We start from the raw sequence: 17,088 nt of genomic DNA, 5'->3' as shown, positions 1-17,088 counted from the left end.
ACATTTGCCACAGGCTCCATGTGTTTTATATTATATGGAAAAAATTAAATTTGGTTTAGCTACAATTTAATTTTTTGAACTAGTGTATTATCCCATTGAAAATGACCTACTTTAAAATAGCATTCACCTACCACTCATACACAATGAACATACTATAAACCCCATTTTTTCCTCATTATCCATGCTGATTCAATGTCTTCTTCCCTTAGGTATGCATCTTTCACAAAAGCATATCAATCACTTACACAAGAAGCTTTGGAACTGAGGTAACAGCCAGAAATGATCTGCTGCCTCAAGACATTAAGCTTACACTTTTGATTTTGCAGAGGCAACACTCCAGAAAATAAGTTAGGCTTAGCAAGCTGATTTTAGGAGGCCAAGTAAAATTGAAGTGGCTTGATTGAAATTCTGTACTCACAGAAACTGAAAGATAGTAGGACCTGTTACTGAGACCCTTCTCCAGCTCTATAAACTATTTGGAGATAAAATACAGGAATGAGAAGAAGGAAAAAGAACTGTTGAGTTGAGATGACCACACAACTCACTCTAGACATGGAATTACGATCATGCTATTTATAGAGCTTAAAACAAAGGAAGAGGTCACAGAACAAATATTCATTTCCTTAGTCACAGGAATACACACAGACACCCCAGAAAAGTTTGCCATCTCCTTAAATCTGAACAATAAAATATTACTGAAGCCAAAAAACAGGTTCTATCAAAATGCAAGCATGCTGGCCGGGGGGGGGGGGGGGGGGAGGAGAGGCTGGTATTACCATAGCACAGCATGCAGCTAACTTGCCTGGCACCATGCCATAGGTATCACTGCATCACTCCTGTGAACAGGAGACAAATGCTGGAGGGAGTTGCTGGTACTGTATGAACACACCTCCCAGCCTTCACATTACATCTAAATAAGTATTTTTAATCACTCAGTTCTAAATCTGTTTCATTCAAACTGAGCATACATCCAAGGAAGGGTTTTTTGGGACTGCAGTACACAAGCCCCACAGAGATAACATCCAGTGTAAGCCTTATACAGCCACTTGAATAAGGACTACTCAGTTTTCTTCAATACTGGCTAGAAGACTCAACTTCCTAGATTAGACTGGTTAAAAATTGTCCAACAGTCTCTACCAGTCCCTAGTTTTATTACACAGGCACTTGGATCTCTCTGAAACCCCAACAGCAAGATGTAAGATCCATATTTCACTGTCACTTTGGATCTCAATTCCAAATGGAAATCAAGATATACATCAAATGAATCAATCATTCACATAAGAAGTATGATCAGGAGCTGCCTGATTTCATAACAATTTCTAGGCTACGTTTTATTCATTGAGCAAGACAACATAACTGTCAGACAGTTTAAGCAAAGCTCATCAAAAATATTTCAAGTTGGATCTATATTTAAACATATGCAACTGGACTGACTTTCCTGCATTTTCCTCTCCTTGGTAGGCTCTATAGTCCTCCCCTCACCCCCAATGGTTAGGGTTAGGGTTAGGGTTAGGGTTAGGTGCCCAGCATGGTGCCCAGCTGAATGGGAACAATCATGGGCCAGGGGATGAATCCTGGAAGACCAGATAAGAACATACTTCATGAGCTAAGCTTTATTCATAGAAACTACTCTGTGTCATTTTCACATTCTCCCCACCATCAACAGTATAGCCTACCTCATTCGATTGTTTCCTTCAATTTTTTGTGTAGCGTTTTGAAGAACCCATGGTGTCTGCCTAGGGAAAGAGGGGGCAAGGAACTATGCATCTATAGTTTTTTTGTGGGTTTTTTGGGCTATGTGGCCATGTTCTGGAAGAATTTATTCCTGATGTTTCACCTGCATCTGTGACTGTCATCTTCAGAGGACTCTGCATTTGCTTGCTCATTTGCAAGCTCATAAATGTGCATGTAATCCAGTTTTTGGGGAGCTCTGAAAACTGAATTCAGCAATTGCCTGCATACTTTGCAGTTGAAAAAAAAAGAGTAGGAAAAAATACCTGTTGAACAAATACATTGTTGAGATGACTGGCCAGTCTCCGTGCAAACTGCTCACGTAGGTCACTAAAGCGCTGCTGCTGTTGCCTGACAGCATGAAGCATCTCATGCCCTGTCATCCAAAACATTGAGAGATTACTGCTACAACAAGAATATTTGAAAAGGGAAAGGGACTAGGACTAGGAGGAGCCATAATTTTTAAAGTAGTAAAAGACAATAAGATTATTATTATCTAACAAGAACTTAAGAAAACACTTACCTGGCTGAAGAGCAACATTCATACATTGTAAGAGAGCATCTGCTGCATTGGTGCAGGCTTCAATGCCACGCGAGGATGAAAGGTCTCCTTCTTGGAGGGCTTTGATGTGACCCTTTGCCAAATCCATATGATTCTGCAAAAACAAATATTGACACAAGTGATGGGAAACCTCAGGGTGAATGCAGCCCTTCTGGGCCCCAATTCAGTCCTCCTGGGCTGCCAGATGACAGTATACTCTTTTTTCATAATTTGGAAGTTTCCTTACTTTCCGATTCTCCCTGTTCATTCTGAAAGACTGAAGTCCCATTCCTAGGACTTAAATACTTGCAGCTAAAAGCTTTATTCTAAACTATATTGATAAATTTGGACCCATTCTCATCTACACTGTTGTTTTGTTGCTCTGTTACTCAGTTCCAGTTCTTAAATTTCAGTATGCATTTTTCTCTTACACACACACGCACGCACGCACGCACTCCTGCTAAGCATCTTTATATTGCTTAAAGGAAAGGGTACAAATCAAAACTCTAACTGGACATGCCCATACCTATAATGAACAAAAGAAGTTCACTATATCCTGGCCTATACAACTTGAGGCAACTTTATTGACTTTTTAATGATGTTTTATATAATTGCAGGGGAGTGTTTATCATCTATTGAGATGTATTCTAAAATTTTGGCATGTAAACTATAGATTTAAGGGAATGATTTCATAAATATTTCACATGCTTACAACAAGGAACTCTATTTCTGACAGCAGTTTCAGATTGTTAGTGTTGCTGAGATGAATTAGATGGTTGCTTTCAGAAATCTGGTCCATTTGTTCTTTTACACTCTGCAACATTTCCTCATAACTGCTCAGCTTCAGTTCAATTTGGTCCACCTCCTTTAGCGCCTCATCAAGCAGCTGCATAAGTATGTTCACCTGTTTTTCAGAGGCCATGATGGACTGGATATTTGCCTGCAAAGCAATCCATACAATTAGTCAATAGCCAGACACAAACTAAACTACACATCTCCAACATTTAATCAATACTTTAGGGAATATGAATGTTTCAACAGCAGTAATTGCACAATAAGGTAGGGCACAACCTTGGAACAGTTGATTAAGAGATTTTTTTTAAAATAACAATTTTTCTAAAGAATTATTGTAAAAACACTCATTTCAACCTGTTAAATCACAAAGCACGATCTAGCATGTAGAACTGGATGGAGGAACGAAATGGTAAAGTTCAGAAATCAACTCTCTCAGGCTGAGTCCACTACAAAAATTGAGTGCTTGGCTTGCAATATGCTTGGTTCTAGATTTCCAAACCATCACCTACCTTTCTTCCTCATTTAAACTAACCTGCAACAAGAAAATATATTAATGGGGTTTTTGATTTTGCCCAGGGGATCATGAAGACTCGAGAAGCCTGGAAATTACTTGTTTCAGTCAACAGGCAAATTCTGAAAGTAGTGGGAACCTAAAAGGCAGTCGCAACTGCTGAGAATGATCTTATTCATAGTTTATGGGTCCAATCTCCAGGATGGGATCAAAAATCAGTTACTTTCTCATCTGAAAAATAATTAGCTTTAGCTGAACTAATTCTGAATGGTTATGGCAGTGAACCTACCCATCATTAATCAAGTGTCCAAGAGCTCCTGGGAAAGTACTGCTAGTCATTAATCACTGGGACTCACAGAATCCTATATGGCCCCACCTAACTCATTTTAGCGTCATCCTGTGATATTAGTCATATCTACTGCTGGAATACTAGTAAAAAAATATCTTTATATCAGGTAAGCCTACTGGTCCATCTAAAGCCAGCACTGACTATTCTGAACGGCAACAGCTCCCAACAATCATAAGAACATAGAGTAAGGTCTATCTAGTCCAGCATTCTGTTTACACAGAGACCAAGCAGCTGCCCGTGAGAAGTCCACAAACAGGGCATGAGCACAGTAGCACTCTCCTAATGTACCCAGAAACTGGCATTCAGTGGTATGGTGTCTCTGATAGTGGATGCAATATATAGCCATCATGGTAGTAGCTTTATCCACCATTAATTTCTTCAAACAATTTTTAAAGACACAACTGCAGGTTCTCACGACCCAAACAATTATTCTTTGTCCAGTATGAAACATTCCAAGTCCAGAAATGTGAATCTAGTTAAGTGCAATAAAGTCCAGACTCTATTAAATCTGGTGCCCATTTTACAAACTGAACTATGCACATAGATTTAAATTAAGGGGTGGCTGAAGAGCTTCTATCCTAGGTCCAAACCAAACTGTTCTGCTTAGGATGCTAACTTTTTGGCAACCCCTTGTGAGGTACATTGCTGTTTATATTTTTTTTAAAAAGATTCTTACTCCATCTAGAACTTGCAGCTCTCTGGATAATTTATCTGCAAAGGCTTCTGCATTAGAGATGGCATATTCACAGCCTTCCATCATTATCTCAATGTCCTGCTCTTCTCTGGCATTCAGCTCTTGATATTCATCCACCACTTCTTCATCCCCTCCTGCTACATTCTGATTCTCGCCACTTGGAACAGATTCTTGAGAGGGGAACACACACAAAGAAAATGGTCATAAAAAACTGACACAGCGAACAGGCCATCAAAATCTTTTCAACAGACCATGGACAATGTCAAAGGAAAGGGAAGGTAACTGTCCAGATAAAGTCAGCCTGACAAGTTCTCCTTTAGTTATATGACAGCAACGTTTGATATTTCTAGTTTATTTGTATATAAGAGAAGTCATCTAAATTATAAATGTCTGGCTAAGTACTTAACATTCTGTCTCAGTTCATTCAGGGGGCCTAAGCTGGTACTGACAGAGATAACTTTTACCTCCTGAAGATTTTGTGTGGAGAAAGCAGTAACAATATTAAAGACTCATTCCTGGAACTTTACCTGCCCTGCCCCAAGAGATCTTGGTTGGAACCTATTGAAACTATCTTCCAATGAGCAAGCCATCCATATCATTTAACATTATCTGAAAACATTTTTAGCCTCCATATAGTTTTTAAAAATCCACTGCAAAGTTAGTTACACTAGCAGTCTATTTCCTCATCCTTACCATTTCGACTTTTTAAAATGAAAAAAATTCCATAGGATTTCCAAATGGGTTCCTAGCCTCCTTCCTAGTTAAGTATCATTTCTTTTCCCCAAATTCACTGAATATCATTCTCCATTTTCACCCAACAGAGTTCAGTTATACACAGTCCCAAGAAGATATTAAAAAAAGATAGCACTATCTGCATTATGTCTTGTTTATTAAAACCATAAATCCTAGTCTGACCTGCATAAAATACCACCAACATTTTCTCTTATAGACTGAAGAATATCCTGATCTTTATACTATGATTGATTCTTCAAAATAATAGTTTATTTCAAGCTTTACCACCTAATTTTATTGTTATCTTTTGCTAAGTACAATTTAATCAGAACTGTATGTATTTTAGATATTATTTGGCATCCATTGTCCTTCCCAAGATTTATCTGAAAAAAGATTGTTCCCAGATTTCTTTCATATCCTGGATAATGTAAAAAGTCTACAAGGATTGTACCTCAAAAGGCTGATTTTGAAAATTCAGAAGCATGGTGGAATTAGATGGTCCATTTTGTCTTCTACCATAGGTACCTTCACATTTGAATGGAAAACAGTTTAACTGTCTCTGGCAGCATTAAAGCTTCAAAGAGCTATAGATTTTAAAGTTATTCAGTATTTTCACGTATATTTTCATTGCTTTCCTGACTGACTGCAGGGAAGCATTTGGTTTAACAAAATGATTTACAGACAGTTTTTAACAAAGCAAAAAGCAACTTAATTAGTCACACTGAAGAAGAAAAATGGAAAGAGGTGTTACGCACCTTCAGCGACTTTAGGTAGTTCTGGAGAATTAAAAGTATGAGAAAAGCAGAGGAAAGGAAGCAAAGAATATTAGCTAAGCAGTGAATGAACAGAGAATTTTTTTTTAAATGGCAACAAGTTTTCAAAGTTTCAAAGTTTTGAAAAAAATAATGAGAACTTTTAAGTAAACTACAAAGCAGATTTCTTTAAATATATATATGCAGTGACAGAAAGATCATGATTATTAAATCCAAACCCATAACAACATGCAAGCTCAGCAATTAATATCAGCAGCAATTCAGGAGATTCCTTAATATTCTAAGGTTTATTCAGTCATTACTCTGAGAATGGAGAGGTGAGACCTGCTAAGTTTGCTACATTAGAATTTTGTACATTGTTCCTAAAGCTGAAAACTGGAGGGAACCAAACAGAAAGACAAAAGCATTTCTGTAGCAAAATAAGTCAAAACCTTGATCTGAATTCTTAGCTATTGCACAGGTTTCAACTGAACTGCTGAAAAAGTGGATCATGACCTAATTCCCTCAGTACAAAATACAAGCAATATGATCTAGGAAGGAATCTCAGATATCCAAATGGAGCCTTCCTTGCCAGCTATAGGCAAGAAAGGATCTGAAATTATAACTCTACATGGGGCTGCTAATGAAGATCATCAGAAAGCTACAGCTAGTTCAGTAAAAAGAAGCCATAAATAGGTGCCCAAGTACGTGCTTTATATCATGGGATAACAGTGGGGGATGACACCCTCACCCCATTCTTCATGTACTAGATAACTGAGAAGAAAATGTTCTGCTCTCAACCAGTGCACACAAATTTTGACTGAGTCAAAAAAAAAAAAAAAAGGGGGGGGGGAATCAGGGCTCAGCATCTGCAATCTGGAAGAGAGCACCCAGCCAGCAACTGCTCTGTTTCCAGGCACAATTTGAAGTGCTGGTTATGAGCTATATCTATTTAACTGTGTTTTAATATGCTACCCATTACTGTCTACTATTTATAACATCTAGTAATGTTATGGTATATGTTTTTAATCATATTCTGAACTATCCTGAGTCTCAGTCTTGGCAGAATGGCGGCATATAAGAAAATAAATACCATATATACTTGACTATAAGTCAATGTCTTATGTAAGTCAAGGGCAAGTTTGGGGGCCAAAATTGTGGATTTTGCTATGACCTGTGGATAAGTCGAGGGTAAAACTTAGAGGCATACAGCAAAGTATCTAAACGATGAAGCAAAGCAAAACAATGTCAAAGGACTTACAAAATTCCAGCAAACATAACTCTTTGTGAAGTCAAAGGCTTTCATGGCCAGCATCCATAGTTTTTTGTGGGGTTTTCGGGCCATGTGGCCATGTTCTAGAAGAGTTTCTTCCTGACGTTTCACCAGCATCTGTGGCTGGCATCTTCAGAGAATGCTTGCCTGGAAAGGAGTTGGGTGTATGTATACACACACACACACACACACACACACACACACACACATACACACACACACTCTTCTCAGGTCACACAGTAAATATATACCCAACTCCTTTCCAGTAAGCATTTTCTGAAGATGCCAGCCACAGATGCTGGCGAAACGTCAGGAAGAAACTCTTCTAGAACATGGCCACACAGCCTGAAAAACCCACAAAAAACTATAACTCTTTGTGTTTACTCTTAAGGCTGGATGGATGAGAGAGTAGAGGGGGTCGGTGCTTCCAGGACAGATTATATTATTATACTATTGCTTTTCACCAGAGGATGGTTCCTTCTTTTAAATAAGAGTTAAATAAACAGTACTTACATTGACCCGTGGATAATCCAATTAAGTTTTTTTGAGTCAATTTTTAACCTCAATTTCTAGTCTTATTCATGAGTATATACAGTAAATGGAAAGAAGAATATGAAGCGCCTTGAACTGTGTGTAGAACTTGGAAAAGTTACTTTTTGGACTGCAATTTATAGATTTGTCCAGTCAACAATGGACAGTTACATACCACTGTACTGTACTTACATGAAGGAAAAGAGGAAAAACCAGTGGGGCTCATTCTGAACTTCTATTTTAAAAGAGTATTGGATTATAACATTTTACAATAATTCACAAAAAACAGCAGATCAGTGGTTCTAGGTTATCACTATTGTATGACAGCTAGCATGGTGGTAGTGGTTTGAGTGTTGTACTATGACTCTGGAGACTAGGGTTGGATTCTCAGCAATGCCGTGAAACCTACTGGGTGACCTTGGGCAAGTCACATGCTCTCGGCCTCAGGAGAAGGCAATAGCAAACTTCCTCTGAAGAAATCCTGCCATGAAAACTCCATGATAGGTTCATCTTAGGGTCACCATAAGTCAGAAATGACTTGAAGGCACAAAACAACAACAATAAAAGTAAATCCTGTAAAATCACTCCATGGGATAAATTTAAGATCAGGGTGAAAAGCATATGAAGCTCAAAGTAAAAAAATTGCCTGCTGTTAGTAGAAGCATGAATGAGGGGAATACCAACAATACAATGTTCTACTGTTTTAATATACAGTACTCTGAATTTCTGTTTTACCCTATAATAAAGAATTATAAGAGATTCTTCTAAAATTTTACCTTCTAGAAGCTGAGAACTAACATTGATGAAGTCAATCTTCTTTCTAATGTAACGCTGGTTGAGTTTCCAAATACAGGAAATGAAAATGTTCTTTTCTGCTATACTGCTAGCAACCCACTTGTATACTTTGTCAAAATGGAGATCAAACTCAGGACTTTCCTGGAAAACAGACACAGAAATGAAACAGTGCTTACAATACACTTGCAGCACAAATCATTTTTGAAAACAGGCAGATTCTGGGCAATGCTAACGTACTTACTGAATATCCATAGCATGCTACACAATGCAAGTTAAAAGAATAAGACTTGGAAGGGACTGAAGAGCCCATCTAGTCTAACCCTCTGCTATGAAGGATTATAAAACTAAAGCACTCCTGAGAGACAGCCATCCAAATTCTGTTCAAAGACCCCCAAGGAAGGAAAATTACCACTCTCTGATGCAGTCTATTCCACTGACAAACAGCTCTTACAGCAAAAAAGTTCTCCCTGATTTTATGTGGAATCTCTTCTCTTATAATCTGAATCCACTGGTTTATGTTTTAATCTCTGGAGCATCAGAAAACAAACTTGCTCTATGTTCTACACATCATTTCTTCGGGTATTTAAAGCTGGGTATTGTGTTGCTCTTCTCTTCATTACACAAAACATACAAAGATCCCTAAGTCATTCCTCCTAAAATGTGGTTCCAGACCTTTGATTATCTTGGTTGTCCTGCTCTGGACACATTCCACCTTATCAATGACACAGTGCTAAAGAAAGGTCTAAGAATTCCATACAAAGTTAATAAAAGCCTTATGAATTATGATTCTTTTACCATCCAAAAAAAATCTTTTTGAGGGCACATAAAATATGGCAATCCAGAAAAAGTCTTCACAGTTACAGTGGTCAATACATGAATAAAAAAAAAATCTAGCTAGTCTGTATCTACCCTCCAAAAGAATTTCTTTTTGGCAGAAGTTTGATATGCAACCTGACGTAAGTCTCACTTGAGTTTAATAGGACTTGGGGTGAAGCCGATGGCCATGAAGGAGCAGCAGGAGGCAACTTCAGCTGCGATCAGCTCAGGACAGCGGCAACCGCATGGCCCACTCTCAAAGCAGGCCACTACTGTGATCCAAAAGCCAGTCGCTGGCAAGAGTGTTTTTCTCCTCTGCTTTTTCTGGCAGCTTTGGGCCAGGTTCCAGCTGCTTTGGGGGCATGTATTATCTGAATGCCAAGCTCCCAAAGCAGCCAGAAGCCACTTCTTTTGGCCGTCTGTTTTGGGTCCTTTTGACATAAGTTTCACTGAGTATAATAGGGCTTACTTCCAAGTTAGTGGGGATAATGGTAGTCCTAGTTTTTAAGGCCACTGACCACAGACAGTTAAAGCTGGCAAACATATGATGATTTAGGCGGGATACAGACGGGCAGGGGAAGACGTCTTGGAGGTGTATTCTGCTGAATACGGAGCCTCCAGACCGCCCGCCCCGGGGGCGTGGCTCAGGAGATGGGGCTTCCACATGGGGGGCAGTGAAGACGCCTCACCTGGGGCCGTTTCGGACCCGCAGTTTCCAAACCGCCGCCTCGGAGGACGCTGCAAAGAGAGAGGCAGCTTCCTCACGGGCGGCCAAAAACGGGGCTTTTTTTTTCCCTTTGCCGGCTGGCGGATGCGCAGCTGCAGCGCTAAGCAGCGGCGGCAGAAAGCCTATGGGCACATTTAAAGTGCCCAAGCCCCTTTAAAACTTTCCCCCCGCTCTGCCCAAGAACAATGGTGGTCTCCTGCCAGCTGGTGATCAGCTGGTGTTGGCATCCTTGTCCACTTGCACTTTGCCAGTGTCACCAGCATCATAGATGCCTCCTCTCCTTTGGTCCCCGCGCTCTTGCTGAATCTGCAATGCACAGCTACAGCTGTCTCTGCTGCCACCGCTGTCCCCCTGCCATCCCCCATCACCTCCCTTGTATATATGTAAATATTTACAGTTTTAGCGTTTTTTATTGTTAGGTGAAAATGGCACAGGAATGTGTGTAGGGGTTCACTTTAAAGTCCAAACTTTCCAAGCAGCGCATGCGTACATGTTGCTCTAGGGTTAGGGTTAGGGTTAGGGTTAGGGTTACGAGTCTTAAAATGCGCTGCAGCTGTGCTGCAGCTTCCACACCTGCATGGCAGCTGACGCTGCAATTAAAGCCTGACTGCAAACTGCGCATGTTCCAGGACCCCGACTCATTATGCGACACAGCTGACTCGGAGCTTTTAAATGGGCAACTTAAATTAGCGGCGTAGCAATTCTGGCGTACCGGTGCAGCAGCTTACAGATGGAGCTGCGCAGCTGCGCATCAAACGGAAAAGAAACGGAGAAAAGCAGCACCTTTTTAATGCCGCTTCTTCCCACTTGGGGCGTGCGGGGGGCGTGTTCATGGCGGCATTCAGGTAAGGCCCCGTCTGAAGGCTCTACCTTCATGACGTCATGAATACACCCCTTTTTGCCCATCTGTATCCCGCCATATTCAAATTAAACCTTTATTTCCCCAGTGTCTTTGTATGGTAAAGATCTGCAGGACAGGTAATTAGAAATACGACATACTTTGACGGCATCCTTGGCATCAACAACAGCAAGATCTCGAAGCACCCACGCAGTCTGCCTCTTGTAGAAGTCTCCCTTATCAGATTTTTTCACCTTTACCACATTCACCTGCACTGGCCGCTCAGTTGTCACTGTCAAATACAGTTAATTATTAGTCTCACCCAAATGTTTATGCTTGTTTTCCTGCAGCTGAGAAGTCTGAGAAAGAATCAGCAACAAACCCCTGCTTGATCTCCCTCTGTTTAATTAATATGAAAACGCAAAACTACTAGACATTCAGAGCTTGCCCTGAATTCAAAATTGTACAAGATGTATACATCTGTCAGAAATAAATCATCATCATCATAATCATCACTGTTAGACAAGAACTAAAAAGTCCACTAGATATCATTTTCTCTTAATAAAGAACATTTTAAAAAGGTGATAGCAGTGCATCAGCTGGCAGTGGTTTGATTATTGGACTAGTACTCTGGAGACCAGGGTTCCAGTCCCTGCTCAGCTATGAAAACCAGTGGATGAACTTGGGTAAAACACAATCTCTTGGCCTCACAGGAAGGCAATGACAGACTGCCTCTGAACAAATCTTGCCAAGAAACCCCCACAACAGATTCACCTTAAGGTTGCTATAAGTAAAAAATGACTTGAAGGCACACAACAACAAAAAATCAGTTAGCCCCAGCATACACAGATAAGAGAGCTAAACAAAGCACTTCAACAATACATACCTGTTGCACATAAAAAGCAATTTCTCTTCTTTTTTCCAGCTTTGCAAACATTAACAATGCTTAATAAACGTTCATCATTTGGAGTGAAAATATCCCTCTGTAAGGCATGCTTGATTGCAGTCATTTTTGCTGAACTGTAAGATATAGGTCATGCCTAAAATCACTACCTGCAAGCATATTTCTGAGCAAAAAAACAGTCTACTTTGTAAATCTAGTCCAACATCGTAATGGCCTTCAATTTAGTACATTAAATTTAGTACATGCTCTGGAATTAGAAGCAAGGATCTGCATAAAGTACAATGTATTCAGTTTTGTACATTAGCTCATGCCGGATTTGCAAGTTTTATGCCATTGGACATTATCAGACAAGGGAAATTGGAAGTATAATCCAATGGCAATCTGAACGCAATCATGGGGTTTCATGTTATTGCGTGATAGACTACCACACGCAATTTCGGGCAATGGCAAGCTATTCTTGGGCAATGGGAAGTCAGTTCGAACGCAATTCGAATTCACGTGAATACGTTCTGGCCCCACTTTCTTTTCATTCAAAATTAAGAGAAATTCCTCCCATGTGATAAACTCCATTGTGTAGGTGGAAGAAAGCATTAATTCATTCACACATCCAAAATTTTAACTCAGTGATTCCCAAAGTGGGCAGTATGCCTCCCCCCCCCAGTGGGAGGTGGAAAGATCCAGGTGAAGGGGAAAGGGGCAGCGGAGGATAGTGAGGGAAAACAGGGAAGAATACTTCAGTCCAAAGTATTAGCACGCAAGAAAGACAATGGGAAGCAGCAGCCTTTAGGACCATGGTGGGGATGAGGGTTCCTTAAAACCAAAAGGCAGCTTCACTGATCATTAGTGTGGTGGTGTCTTCCGTTCTTCACCTGACTGCATGAGTTCTCTCCTTTAGTTGCATCTTTTGCTGAGTGTGGCAGTGGCACTTGGGAAACTCTTGTGAGGCTTGGGTGCAGGGCTTTGCCTCAGAGTGGCACCATTTTGGGACAGACTGACTAACTTGAACAAGGAGTTAGAGCACATGGCAGCATGGGAGAAGCGGTGGCAATTTTGGGACCCTGCTTAAGCTTTGCTAGGACTTGGCTGGCAGGTTGGAGCTACTCTGCTCCTCCTGTTTTCTTTCACTGGACAGGCTGAGAGAAGAGATAACAGAAGAAGCAATGCTTGTCCAGGGCATGTGGCCTCTGTAAACTCCCAACACACACAAACCGGCTGTGCCCATCTCTGCCACTACAAGGAATGATTGAAAGTCCTTCCTTGCCAGGGAAAAGCTTCTCCCTTTGCACCTGGTCACCTTGGGAGCAACAACTGAGCATCTGGCTGAGCAGCGACCAAGTTGCTGGAGGGGTGGCATGGACTAGAGGCTTCTTGGTTACTGTTCAGCCAGCTGCTTGGTTGCCACTCCCAGGTGACCAGGTGCAAAGCAACCAAGATTGGTTATTTTGAATTTGCAGTAGAACATATCAAGAAATACACAGAAGGGGGGGCACTGAAGTCGTTGCCTAAGATGAAAGGAAGCAGTAGTCAGAAAGTTTGGGAGCCACTGTCCTGATGTTTCACATTGTGAGGGGAACCAAGTATGATAGTTAAAAAATCAGACTTACAAACACAGCAGCATAAACCATATTATAAAAATCATATTACTCAGCAGAGCAATCACTAATGAAACTGGAACCACAGAATTACAAGTTCATTTTAAACACGAAGGTTTGCGTCTAGTAAAGCAAAAACTGAACAAAGACCGAGTAAAAATTAAATAGATAAAGAGGATATTAAGATGAGCTATTCTTGACTTTAAGCTAAAGATGACTATTCCAATGAAATTAATCACACTAGTGACAAACGAGAGCTTCTGTAATATGCGGGACATATAGGAGTTGTAAAACGGACAGACCTGGCAATGCTCTGAAGCTAACAACACTCCTAATCCCTTATGAGGGTCTGAAATAAGCACTGAAATAAGAAACAATTTAAAAATCTTCTACTAAATCTTTAACAGAACATCAGGAACCTTTGGCCCATCAGATGTTTTGGACTTCAGTTCCTAGAGTCCACAACCTGTATAGCTAATGGTAAGGTACCAAAGGAAATGTATTAAAAAAAACCCCAAACAACATCAAAACTGGAAGTCCATTCTTTGCCTTTGTTTTGAACTAACCCCCACACAAAGCTCCCTCTAAGAAGACTATAAAATGGGAAAAATTGGGGATTAAAAAGGCATTTTCCTGGGAAAGTTGCACAATCGTGGTGGTGGTTTTCAGACGATTTCACAATCTAAGAGGACTTATCCCTGGAAGAACCAGGAATGCTCCAGCAACAAACCATTCATGGGATTTCCCTAAGAATGGTTTGTTGCTGGAGCATTCCTGGTTCTTTCCAGGATAAGTCCTTTCAGATCGCAATGTGTGTGAAAATCTTCGCCTGACTGCATGACTTTCCCAGGAAAATGCCTTTTTAATCCCCTGATTTTCCCCTGTGTGATAGTCTCCTAACTCAGATGGACCATTGAGAGAGCTTGCTGAAAATGAGCCATATATTTTAAATTTCAATTTTTACAGACAGACAGCCTTAAATACCTCAAAGACACCAGGTCCCATGTGATCTTGGTCAGCCTTGGATGGGAAACTGCTAATGAATATCAGGTGCTGTAAGCTATTTTTGAGAGGAAGGAACTGGCAAAACCATCTGTGAGGATTTCTTGCTTAAGAAAACCCTATCAAATTTGACAGGTGACATGAAGGAACATATACACACACACACAGATACAGACAATTCAAAGAGGCAGCAGTGTTAGTCTGGAATGTCAGTTAGTCTGGATCTTGTAACACCTTTGAGGCTAACTCATGCATCTGAAAAAGTAAGGTAGAAATAATAATAATAATAATAATAATAATAATAATAATAATAATATGTTTATATTCTGCCTTTTCCCAGAGGAATCAAGGCGGATTACAACAGAAATGATAATAAAACAATTAACAGCATTACAATTGCAGTCTGACACCACTTTAACCGCCATGCCTCCATCCTACACAATCTTGAGATCAGTAGTTTTGCCAGGTACCATAAGCACTCTTTGGCAGAGAAGGCAAAAGACCTTGTAAAACTACAAATCCCAGGATTCCACAGGATGGAGCTACAGCACTTAAACTGGTGTCAATCAAAGTGCCTTATTTCTACAGTTAAGACTGTATATATAGACTGTAGAAATAATGCAGTCTGACACCACTTTAATTGCCACGGTTCCCTCCTACAGGATCCTGGGATCTGCAGTTTGGGGAGGCACCACAAACACTCTTGGCAGAGAAGGATAAAGGCCTTATAAAACTACAGATTCCATGACTCCTTAAGATGGAGCTGCAACGCTTAAAGTGGTGTCAAACTGCATTATTTCTACAGTGTAGAGCTATGAAAGCTAATGCTGCAACTTCTTTCACTCAGTCAGCCTCAAAGGGGCTACAAGATCCCTCTGATCCCTCTGCATCAAGGAGACCAGATGTGTCCTCCTAGGGCTGCCATAATTGTCCACTTTTACCAGGGACAAAATGTAGGACAAATTCAAGACCAAACTGTAGGGCAACTGCAGGACAAAACTCAGCTCAAAATGTAGGACATTTAAGGTCCACCATTTTTCTTCAATGTCCTACATTTTGGGCTGAGTTTTGTCCTGCAATTGTCCTACAGTTTGGTCTTGAATTTGTTCCACATTTTGTCCCTGGTAAAAGTGGACAATTATGGCAACCCTATGTCCTCCTAACCGCAAAGGAGGACAAGGCACTACAAAATGGAGGACATTCAAAGGGGGAATGGAGGGCAGGACCAAATAAAAGCTAAAAACACGCAACCAATGTTTCTGAGGCTCAAAATGGAGGACATTTTGTAATTCCCGCTGGACAGAATGAAGAAATGGAGGGCATGTCTTGGAAAAGAAGAATGGTCACCGCAAAGGAGGACAAGTCGCCACAAAATGTAGGACACTCAGGGGAAAATGTGGGACAGGGCCACACAAAGCTCGAAACACTCACAGAAATCTAAATTCATGCTTCTTATCTTAGTCCTGCTCAAAATGGAGGGCTTTTCGGAATGCCTTCTGGACAGAGGGTTGAAATGGAGGGCAGTGTCATGGATAAGGAGGACCTCTGGTCTATCACCTCAAAGGAGGACAAAGTACTGTGAAATGTGGGACATTCTAAGAAAAATGGAGGACAGGGCCACATAAAAAGCTCAAGACACTCCTAGAAATGTCAAGCCATGCTTCTTAAACCTTAAAATGGAGGACATTTTTGGGAATGCCTCCTGGACAGAGGAGGCAGGAAACAGAGGAGAGGTGTCCTGGAAAAAAAGGAGGACGCTTGGTCAACCTTTGGGGCCTCCAGATGTTTTTGGACTTCAATTCCCAGAAGTCCCAGTCAGTATGATCAATGTTGAGGAATTCTGGGAGTTGTAGTCTCAAAGTAATAATAATAATAATAATCTAGAGGACCAAAGGTTGAGGAGGACCACTGGCACAGAGAGAGAAGATGGGGAAGGGCTTTGAAAGGGAGGATGATGGGAGGAAACAAGGGTTTTGACAGAAGGGGTCCCAGGAGTGACAGCAAAGGCGGAAGGGAAGGGAAGGGAAGGGGGCACCCTGAGGCCCTCCCTGGGCCAAGGCTCCTCCCGCCGTCCTTTGCGCGCCCCTCACTCTCACCTCCCAAACTGGAAGCCCCTTCAGTCGCCTTCAGACGAGCCTCCACTCGCCACGCCCAGCCCCGAAGCCACGCCCACCTGCCTCTGTCGCCTGAGCGGAAGTACATAGAAACCATAGAGACACATCCAAACTGTAGAGAGACTCAGAGCGGAAGTGAAGGGAGAGGGGGGAGACTTTAGAGTGTGACACCTTTAGGAACTTCCGGTGTTCCACGCATAATCTTCCCCCCATTTTATGGCTCCTCCAGATATTGGCCACGTTGGCTGAGGCTTCTGGGATCTGAAGTCCAAAAAACAAATGGAGAACCATAGAACCATACTGCTCTATTGGCTTGCAATTACAGTGGGGTCCTCCTTGGTATGCTCTGGGGATTGGTTCCCCACCTTTTGGTTCTCTAGATGTTTTGGGG

General features: G+C 41.2%; 1 protein-coding gene across 8 annotated transcripts in view; it reads right to left on the bottom strand.

The window, feature by feature from the left end:
• The window catches only part of LOC149312742 (exocyst complex component 1), a 36,199-nt gene extending 19,424 nt beyond the window's left edge, over positions 1–16,775 (bottom strand). For 2 of the 8 annotated variants that reach the window (XM_089525251.1, XM_089525254.1), the window contains exons 1-10: positions 16,680–16,775; positions 11,972–12,105; positions 11,247–11,377; positions 8,686–8,845; positions 6,109–6,129; positions 4,604–4,791; positions 2,985–3,212; positions 2,255–2,387; positions 1,998–2,107; positions 419–472 (exon numbers count right to left, since the gene is read on the bottom strand). In XM_089525251.1, the coding sequence (XP_089381377.1) occupies positions 419–472; positions 1,998–2,107; positions 2,255–2,387; positions 2,985–3,212; positions 4,604–4,791; positions 6,109–6,129; positions 8,686–8,845; positions 11,247–11,377; positions 11,972–12,095 (1,149 nt within the window). In that variant the 5' untranslated portion in view covers positions 12,096–12,105; positions 16,680–16,775. Of the gene's footprint in view, positions 1–418; positions 473–1,997; positions 2,108–2,254; positions 2,388–2,984; positions 3,213–4,603; positions 4,792–6,108; positions 6,130–8,685; positions 8,846–11,246; positions 11,378–11,971; positions 12,106–14,565; positions 14,828–16,679 lie in introns of those variants that run through there. The other 6 variants (XM_089525255.1, XM_089525258.1, XM_089525257.1 and 3 more) reach the window with 4 other exon arrangements.
• Positions 16,776–17,088: the final 313 nt, after the last annotated feature.

The sequence above is a fragment of the Sceloporus occidentalis genome, unplaced genomic scaffold (genome assembly GCF_023333645.1).
Source record: "Sceloporus occidentalis isolate IW3139 unplaced genomic scaffold, rSceOcc1.0.p SCAF_5, whole genome shotgun sequence".
Taxonomy (NCBI): Eukaryota; Metazoa; Chordata; class Lepidosauria; order Squamata; family Phrynosomatidae; genus Sceloporus; species Sceloporus occidentalis.
Note: the sequence above shows the minus strand (reverse complement) of the source record. Positions and strands in the feature narration are given on the sequence as shown.